General features: G+C 32.1%; 1 protein-coding gene across 1 annotated transcript in view; it reads left to right on the top strand.

The window, feature by feature from the left end:
- Window positions 1-282: 282 nt before the first annotated feature.
- LOC135953977 (uncharacterized) overlaps window positions 283-10,781 on the top strand; it is a 41,908-nt gene continuing 31,409 nt past the window's right edge. The window contains exons 1-3 of the mRNA XM_065504019.1: window positions 283-530; window positions 4,729-5,574; window positions 10,266-10,382. Coding sequence (XP_065360091.1) covers window positions 4,989-5,574; window positions 10,266-10,382 — 703 coding nt within the window. The 5' untranslated portion in view covers window positions 283-530; window positions 4,729-4,988. The remainder of the gene's footprint in view (window positions 531-4,728; window positions 5,575-10,265; window positions 10,383-10,781) is intronic.

Here is a 10,781-nt window from a genome sequence, read left to right as displayed (position 1 = left end):
TCTAGTTAAAAAGAAATGTTGGCTGGCCCATCTTATTATTGCAAACAAACGTACTGACTGACACACACACTCATAAATACTCGTTACCGACTACTGTTTGTTTACACGAGTACGAGTACTAAGCTCCAAAAACGATGGCAACAATTATTCAAACTCACTTAACAAATTGGGGAGAGAGAGTAGTGCATGTAAATAAATATTCTGAGTAGTTGTTTTGCTGATGTTGTTTTTGTTGTTGTTAATAAAAGAGGGGGTCGGTCATACATACACACAAACAAACACAAATATTGTGAATTTATTTAGCAAGAAAATTTTTACACTAAAATAAAATACAAAATACAGAATATTTTAGCTCGTGAACGGAAGTGGACGTGTAGACGTGATTGTAACGGATTATTAACAAAAATCTAGAAAATCTCGATAAAATCTTAGAAAAATCGGCGAATACGTAAATGTTTTTGAATATTGTGGAAATTTAAACGAAAATGTGTATTTTTTTAAAAAAAAAAATATAAAATTGAGAAATAAATGTAATGAAAAACCCAAAAAATATTGAAAGTGTTTAAAAAATATTGCATTTAAAATAAAGTATGCAAATTTTAACAAATTAAGAAAAATCTTAAAACTAAATTATAAAAATTAATCTTTTCTTTTGAAGAGTGGCTAAAAATTATAGTTGTAAACAGCTTTAGAACTCATTTCAAAAGTATTCGGATTAATTAATTAAATTAATAAAAATCTCATAACTAAAATATTAAAATAAATAATTATAGTTTTATTTAATAAAAATAGCAAAACTGAATCAGCTTTAAAACTAATTTCAAAAGTATGCTGCTTTTAATAAATTATTAAAAATTTTGTAACTAAAAATATAAGAATGGTGTCCGTTTCATCAAATTGTATGTATTTTTAATGAATCTGCTTTCAGGTGTTTGGAAAACGTTTGTTCAGTTAAAAAATTTAAATTTCATTTAAATATTCCCAATTTTCAACCGAATTTACTTTAAATTCCTTTATTAATAGTTTTTGTGTGTGTTTTTTATATTGGCAAAAGCTGTTTAAGAATTCATTTCACAATATTAGAAAATATAAATAAAATTTATTGAAAAATAAGAAATCTATAAAAAAAAAAATCTAAAAAAGCAACATTTAAATAAAGTATTCTTAATTGAATATTTGGAAAAGTCTCCATTGTATTGTCAACCACTGTATATCTGATATGATATTTAGATCCATAAACTCCATTGCTCCTCCGTTACATCCATGTGAAATGTCATAGAAATCAGAACAATCAGTTTGAAATGGCTGTTTTGATTTCCAAAATATTTGGATTCTGAATCACTGTACAACAAAAAATTAAAAAAAAAAATATGGAAAATGTTTAAAGAAAACCGTATTTGAATAATGTATGCAAACTTTTAACAAATTATTGGGTGTCTGGCTTTAAAAAGCGTGATTTTTTCAAATTGTTAGCTTTTATTTCGAAACATTTGTACGATTATTTCGAAACATTTGTACGATTTATTCCAAGTATTGGGCATTGTTAACCAAGACCTTTTCCAATCTGTCTGGCAACATATGGATTCCGAGCCAAAAGAAAGGTGAACACCTTTTGAGACCAATATCGGATACACTATTCCAAAGTGAAGCGTTTCCCAGAGATAGCGTTCTCTGTTTCGATCGAAATTAATAGTAGTCGGACGGGGTATGGTCTGGACTATAAAGCGGATGCGGCAAAACTTCACAATCACTTCATTCTAAATACTTTTTAACTGGTATTGCAACATGTGGCCGAGCGTTGTCATGATGGAATATTACGATTTCATGTCTGACCGCATATTCTGTGCGTTTTTCTGCAAATGCTCGCTTCAAACGTCAGATTTTAAGAGCTCATAATATATAGGACCCTTTTGCTTCCACCAAATACAGATAATTACCTTAGGGCAATGGATATTTGGCTTTGGTCGGGCTTCACATACGGTATCTTTCGCTTCAAGTTGTCGTAGTGGATCAATTTTTCATCACAAGTAATGATTCGGTGCAAAAATGATTTTCTTTTATAGCGTTCAAGCATCATTTCGGACATGCAAAATCGTCTTTCAAGTTCCCTCGGCTTCAATTAGTACGGTAACCAATTTCCCTGCTTTTGGATAAATCCTGCTGCTCGCAAACGTTTTGAAATTGCTGCTTGAGTAGTTCCCAATGATTTTGCAAGCTCTTGTTGAGTTTTACAACAATCTTCATGGTGTAATGCCTTCAATTCTTGGTCTTCAAACTTTTTTGGCTAGCTTGGTCAAACTTTCGAATCAATTAAACTCTGTTGTTTACCCTATAATATTCAATAACTAAGTGAGAATAAATGACAGATATGTACCCTTAAAAATGACATATAAGTCATTAAAAACAAAAACCGCGTTCAAAAGATACCAAACTTGACTGTCTTATTTGTGAGCTTGAGGTCCATTTCTATTTCCCGTCGGTCGTCTTACAATTGTTCTCCCAAAACGGGAACATGATCCGAATTACAGCATTTGATATCGAGTAAAATTGATCGTAATTTTATTATTCGATCATGAATGCGATAATCCTGTCCCAGTATTCCAATAGTTTAAATGTTTTTTGGCAAATTTTATACGAGCGCTTTTTTTAGAAATGACAAGTAAGAGACCTATAATCGGCTGTGGCGAATCTTTATACCCTTCACAAAATTATACTTTAAAACAAAAATTTTAAATATTTTTAAGCAAAAAAAAAAAAAAAAATTCCAAAATTTTTATCTCGATGTTGTTTTTTTTATATTTTTTAAAATTTATTAGCGAAAAACTATTTATCAGGTATGTTCTGCAAATCACATTTTATAAAAGTGGTTTGAAATCACATAAAAGGTGTTCTGAGCACATAATTTTGTGATTTTAAAATGTTCAACAAAGTCACTAATGTTTTCAAATCACTTGGTTATTTCTGAGGCTATTGAATGGAAAATATTAAAATAAATTATTTAAATAAATTAAACAATATGTCCTTTATTAATTTTCTTATAGAATTACTTGTTTTATTAAAAAAAACACCTAAAATTTAATAAAAATCTAGAGACACCTTTTCTGCTGTAAAAAGTTTATTTGCTTTTGTGATTTCTTTTGTGGTTTCAGATTTGTTTTCAGTTGTCAGCTGTTTATGATTTTCGAAAATACATGGAAGCTTGCCGGACTAAAATTTGTTAATGTTTGTCTAAAATATGTTCAATATCTTTAAATTAATTATAGAATTCGTCATAAAATTTATAATATTTGTTAGATTATATTATAAGTTATCAATATGCGTTAAGTTTTTTGCGCTAATTGGAAAAAAAATGCAACAAAGTTGAAGCAAGTGGTAACCAAAAGCAATTGTGTACTGTGGCAGCTTTGCTGTTTTGTTTTATTTTTGACATAGTGGTTGAGCTTGCGCCATAGTTTTTGCAAAATTTTTATAAAATGTAGTTCCATTCTTTTTAATTCCATTAAAGATATAACAGAAGCTCCAGGCATTTTTTTATTTTCACTTTAATATTTCTACAAAATTATTAGCAAAACAAAACATTTAAAATAAACGAATCAGCTGTTTTCTTGTGCTTTCGAAAATTTAAAATCACACCGAAAAATATAATAACAGTGTGATTTACAGAACAGGCACAAATCACACGTGTGATTTTAAAACGGTATGTGATTTGAAATCACGTGGATTACAGAACATACCTGTATGACAAAAAATTTTTTTGGTAAAAAAAAATCGGGTTAAAAAATATTTTTACCGATTTTGACCCATTGTAGGTCCATATTACTATAGCCTTATATACTTTGAAAGATCTATCATTAGATATCCATATTGTCTATATTAATGATTTAGTAATCCAGATATAGATCAAAAATAGGCCAAAAATCGAGGTTGTCAAGGCTTTTTCCTTATATCTCAGCCATTTGTATACCGATTTTCTTGATTTTAAATAGCGAGCCGAAGGAATTCTCGATATATTGATGTAACAATCATGTTTTTAAGTTTAAGTTGGGGGTTACGGAAAGTTGATTTCAACATACAGACGGACATGGCTATATCGACGTCGCTATCTATAACGATCCAGAATATATATACTTTGTGGGGTCGCAAATGAAAATTGTAGAAATTATAAACGGAATGAAAAATATTATATGTACCCTTACCACTCATGGTAAAGGGTTTAAAAATATTATTTTGGGAGCCATAGCAACCAAGACCAGCGTCATTTGCCACACTGTAATTCGCCCTGTATTCAAACAGTATGATTTAAAATTCAATTTTCTGAAAGCTTAGGTCCTCCTCTAAGATTCTTAAATACATACATTGATTTGCAATCGAACCAATAATCTATTTTTGCAAACAGCCCTCTATGAGACAATTACATTTAGATACTGGTTAACTTCCTTTTCCAGTTATTAAAACAACTTTTCGTTTTTTTTGATTTCTTGTTGCAAATAATTAGAGAAACATTATAAAACTTAATTAAATTGTGGTCATACAAAATATAACAAAATCGTGTAAATTAAAACCAAATACAAACTACATTAGATATGTAAATAAGAATTTAATTAAATTTTTTGCAATACTTAATACATTATTAATTAAACATTAAAATACATCAAACTATACATTTAAATGTATAAAAATACATACTAACTAACAAATAATTTATTTAAATTTTTTTCCTGTCTCTAGTTTAATGACAACATTAACAGCATATCAAATTTCAAATAAAAAAAACCAAACATAAATTATTGTACAAAATAATTACATGTAAATAAATAAATAAATAAATAAAAAGAAAAGATTAACAAAAAACACAACTAGAGCAAACATGTATCTTTAAAATTTTTTTAACAAATAAATAAAAATCCAAAAATATTAAACAAAATACTAAAACCGTGATAAGAAAACAAAAGTGTTACAACAACTCTCAACAAACCATAAAACAAAATATGGCAACGCTACTAATCAAACGAGAACAACAACAACAACAAAAAACCCTAAATGATAAATCAAAACAAAAGCAAACGACAGCACAAACAAAGCAGCAGCAGCAACAACAACAATTACACCAAAACAACTGCTATTACACTCACTATAAAATAAATAAAGATGTTAAGGAGAATGACGATGATGATGAAGACGTTGGTGACTTTTATCACATAAAACAATGTTATCAGGCAGCAACAGCCACCACTAAAACTAGCACACTAAACCAAAGAACCAACAACAACAATTATACAATTTTTACAACTCCTACGACAACAGCAGCAAGTACAACAAGTACTTTATCACATGTTCTACATTCACTTTCATACAATGGCCGCCACTCGTTTGTCACCATGTTATTGATGGCATGTTTACTGTTAGTCCACTATGCCGTGGCTGCTCCACAATCGTCGTGTATACTCTGTGATAAAAATGATTTACTAGCCAAAGATCCTCAAACAAATTACGAAGAGTTTCTATTTGAACATCAAGTAACCAGACAAGATGCCATAAATGCCTTGCGGCAATTGAATGAGAGTTTTTATGAAGGTGAGTCAGCCATTTTTTTATATTTAAGTACATTTTTATTTGAATTCCAAATCGACAAAACGTCTGAAACAAGCTCTATCTTGTTCTGATCTTCGCCAGGTAATTCTCTACTTCTACATTCCTGAGGATTCCAATGAAAGCAGGGGGGTTACTCTCTATTGCGATGCGAAAGAAAAATGGTACAATTGATACCCTTTATTGCGTTTTCGCGTCGCACAAAAAATTAGTTTAAAATGTTTTTATTTATAAGTTTTGACATTTAATTTTGTCATTCTTCGCTATTGTTTATTTTGTGGTGCCAGTATTGCTTCTTTTTGCGAAAGCGTTTGCGTAGACGATACAGAGTACAAAATTGTATTCTTAACGCATTTACCTTTCGCATCGAAATTGCTTTCGCATCGCAATAGAGAGTAACCCCCCAGACCTTAGCAATATCAGTGTTATCATTTCTAAAAGTATGGTCGATCCATTTCCACTTTCTTCGCTGGATTTCAGGATTTATTTATGAATGCCTTTAGCTTGTAGGAGATTGTATTTGTTACCTTCCAAGTTTTACATCCATATATTAGCACCGACTTAAAATTGTATTAAATATTCCAATTTTATGTTTGTTGGATATTTGAGAGGACTTTCCACACTCTTTTCAAAGAGGTGTATGCGTGACGAGTTTTATTGATTCTGCTCTTCATATCAGCATCAGCAAAACCATATACAGTATTGGCCATAACTAAAGCACCCCCTCAATAGATTTTTTCAAAACATATTTTTTTTTTAATAAAAATGCTTTTTTGAATTCTGATTTGTATATATTTTATTAACTTATATTGTTAATGTTCATATAACATTCATTTTGTAAAAGATAATTTTATGAACAATTAATTTAATATGATAAATCATATAAAAATACAAAACGCAACGGACAAAACAAAAGCACCCCCTTATAAGATGTTTAAAAATTTGACTACGTTACTGTATATTTGCATTGTGAATTGACGGGACTGACAACGAATGGATTTAAAAATTCCAGAAGATAAAAATAAAGGAAGGCGTAGTGTGTATAATTTAAGTTTTATACAGTTTATTGTAATAAAAACAATGGCATGGAAAAAGTACTCCAGTGAATTTAAAATTAAAGTTATTGAAGACTGGAAGACGGGTTTATCACGACATGAATTGAGTAAATAATTTTCAATTATCAGATCAGTTTTTTTTCAGGCTCATTTCAAAGTTTTTGCATACTGGTCGCATATCAACGGTGCATTCTGGAGGACGTCCGCGAAAAAAACACGATATTATGATTCCTTGATCAAAAGAGCAATTCAAAAATATCCTATAGCATAATCTAGTCAAGTATGAACAAGTTTAAGATTATGCGTTAGCGAAAGAACAATTCGTTGTAGAGCTGTAGAAGTCGGATTATTCAGTTGACGACCAGCAAAAAAACCCATTATATCATCTAAGAACAAGAAAGCTAGACTGGAGTTTGCCAAAGCGCACATCGACTAGAGTGTCCAAAAATGGAAGACAGTACTGTTCACTGATTAATCCAAATACAACTTAAAAAGTTCCGATGGAATAAGGCGTGTACGCAGACCAAAAGGAGAAAGACTGAATCCTAAGTATTGCAAAGGTACAACTAAACATGGAGGAGGCAATGTAATGGTCTGGGGTGTCTTTTCTGGTCAAGGAATTGGGCCAATTCATAAAATTAATGGGATTATGGATCATTTCATGTACCGTGATATAATGAAAGATGTAATGTTGCCTTATGCCAGTGAAGAGATGCCACTTAAAGGGAGCTTCCAACAAGATAAAGATCCTAAGCACACCTCCAAAATTTGTAAGACTTGGCTACAGAGCAATAAAATTCAAGTTATTGATCTTGAGGGATATTGTTAATATGAAAATAAAACGTGAAAATTGCCGAAATAAGGATCGGAAATTTTCACGATTTATTCCAAGCCTTTAAAATAGCCTGGGAAGGAATATTGCAAGACAAGATAAAAAAACTTAATATTTTCTATGCCTAAGTGATGTGCTTGTGTCATCCAATGCAAAGGATTTGCAACAAAACAGTAATTAAAAATAGTGTTATAGTATATCCATAGTTATAGTATATTATAGTATAGTTTTGTCCGTTTAATTTTCTGCCTTAAAATATTTTTTGATTTCATGTTACCACTTATGGAAAGATTAACTTTAAAAGTGAAAATAATACATAATCGAAATTTAAAACTTTGTTTTTATAAAAGAAAATATAATATGAAAAAAATTCATTGAGAGGGTGCTTTAGTTATGGCCGATACTGTATATAATGCTACTCGGGTAACTGAACTCAGTAATATATTCAATGACGTTACCATTTACAGTAATTGTGGTGCAATTACTGGTAGATATTCCCATAATTTTTGTTTTGCGAAAATTAATTTTAAGACCAACATTGAGACTATTAGTTGGACTGTTTATTTTAACTTGAATACCTGCTATATTATGCGGGTATTCAGATTGCATCTCTATTGATTGCATCGAAGGCGTGTTGGAGAGTTCCATTCTATTGATTGTTCTACTATTATTTTCATTGAGTTGATGTGATCCACACATGATCGATGGGGAAGGTTGTCTAAGCCGGATGCCTTGCTATTCTTTAGTTTTCCAATTGCGTTTCTGATCTCAGTAGGTGTTTGTGGTGTTGTATCTTTATTTCTCCTTGGATTCCTTCTTAACAATGGTTCCACTTGTACGAGATTGTTGTTAGTTTCAGCCGGGGTTTCAAAAACTCCTTCCACCTTTGAAGCTGTTCCTCAGTTGTAGTGAGAGTTCTTCCCTTGCAGTCCTTGATATTAGGAATTGATCGTAATTTTTCACCACTGAGCAGTCTTGCATGGTATACGACACTTGTATTTCACGTAGCGCGACATTTTCAGCCTCACTGGCGGCGTTGTTGCAGAACTGACGTTTATCTCTGCGAACAAGTATCTTCACGATGTTTTCTGGATTGTTATACAAGGTGGCTCAAATGTAAACTTCCGATGTTTTTTTGGCTGTAATTAAAAAAAAAATTAAAAACTTTGATTCTTCTTGTGGATTATTTTTATTTGGTCTTTTAATTTTTTTTACATCAAGTCATGTAAATGGCCGCCGCCACAGTGGATTGTCATTTGAGCCCTTTTTATGGCATTTTCCATCACTTTGGCCAAAACTTCCGGCGATAGGTCCTTACATTCTTGACGGATATTGTCTTTAAGAGCTGCAAGAGTCTGAGGCTTGTTGACACAAACCCGCGACTTCAAAAAGCCCCACAAAAAGAAGTCTGGAGCGGTCAAATCAGGCGATCTTGCTGGCCAGTGCAAATCGCCAAAACTGGAGATTAGGCCCGGGAAATGCATCCTTCAGCATATCGGTTGTGGTACGTGCAGTGTGTGCCGTTGCACCGTCCTGTTGGAACCACATGTTTTCCAATCCCAATTCATCAAGTTGCGGCAAAAAGAACTCGTTGATCATTGCTCTGTAGCGCTCACCATTCACAGTAACCGTTTGGCCCGCGACGTTTTCGAAGAAAAAAGGTCCGATGACTCCTCCAGCGAAAACAGCACACCATACAGTGACTTTGAGCGGGTGTAATGGCTCTTCGTGGGTTACACGCGGATTTTCAGTGCCCAAAGTCACCGACCGATTATTGGTCAAATAAATAGTCAGCAATATTCCGCGTTCTGGAGCAGTGTAGCGTAACATTGTTTATTAACGTGTATTTCGCATGTGTTTACTACACAAATGTCAAAACAGAACTGACATTAGGGGCCAATCGCAAAATGTATAGCATTTTCTAATAGGAGGATTACTTTTGCGCCACCTTGTAGTTTGTCATTACTGCATTTAAATAGCTAGTGTTTTATGCCTATTGCAATATTGCATTCAATCTTTCCCTCTCCTCAATTACACTCTACGTTGTGTCACTAATCCGTGGTATAATTTGGTGTTTACAGCGTCCAATGATATTTTTTGCGCTCTCGCGACAAGCTTTAACGATGTTATCCCAGTTGTTTACCGGATTTTGATATAATTTTATGCATATATTACTTGCGAATGGAGTAGCTGTTGCGGGGTCTAGTAAGTGATGTATATTACGATAGCCTGAAGCTTAAGAGGTCGTATGTGAAGCTCGGCTGCCGAATCGACAGCAAAGCCAAATATCCATGGCGCTAAGGTAATGCTCTGTATTTGGTAGTACCAAAAGGATCCTCTCTATTATGAGCTTCTGAAATCTGGGCAGACCATCATAGGGAACCTGTACCGAACGCAACTGATTCGTTTGAAGCGAGCATTGGCCGACAAAACGCCCAGAATAAGTGGCCAGACATGAAACTGTAATATTCCAGCATGACAACGATCGGCCACATGTTGCAATACCTGTTAAAAAGTATTTAGAATGAAGTGGTTGGCAAGTTTTGCCACATCCGCCTTATAGTCCCAACACAATGCTGCATACTTTCTTAAATATTAAAATAACAAAAGGTACTCAAATAAGATATTAACTTAGGAATGTTAACAATTTGGGAAAACTTATACGACCTGTAGTTCTACATTTATTAGCTTAGTTAATTAAATATATAAATGTGTATCTCAATTATTACATTTTATTTATTTGCCGTTTTCACCATAAATCATACAATTTTGAATTATTTATGTTACAGGAACCGCTGCAGACAGTTCGTGTAATGGTGTCCGCTGTACCGAAAAAGTGATGAAATATTGTTTAGGTCCTCAATTTATAAATGATCATTGTTGGTGTGAAGTGGGCCACAGTACGGGTAAGTGATATTTTTTCTATTTTTTTAAATTTATATTAAAAACGGTGTAAAAGATTATGGATATATTGAAAAAACAATAATAAATAATTGTTTTAATTCGAAATATAACATTTAAAACGATATTTTTCGTGGTATTAATTAAATAGCGTTACCGATATTCTATAAATAATTTAAAATTATACAAATACAAGTTTTATATTGAATCTATTGGCTGTATAAATTAAAAATCTAAGATTTTATAAATTTTTTTGCTTTTAATTTGAAAAGTTTGTGCAATATAAATTAATTAAAATTATTGGCTATTGTTAGCTATGACCTTTTCCCATCTTTCTGGCAACATATGGATTCCGAGCCAATAGAACTTCTCATCTTTTGAGGCCAAGAACGAATCAAGCCAAT

This window comes from Calliphora vicina, chromosome 3 (assembly GCF_958450345.1).
Source record: "Calliphora vicina chromosome 3, idCalVici1.1, whole genome shotgun sequence".
NCBI classification, from domain to species: domain Eukaryota; kingdom Metazoa; phylum Arthropoda; class Insecta; order Diptera; family Calliphoridae; genus Calliphora; species Calliphora vicina.
The sequence above is the reverse complement of the archived record's forward strand: the minus strand, read 5'-3'. Positions and strand labels throughout refer to the sequence as shown.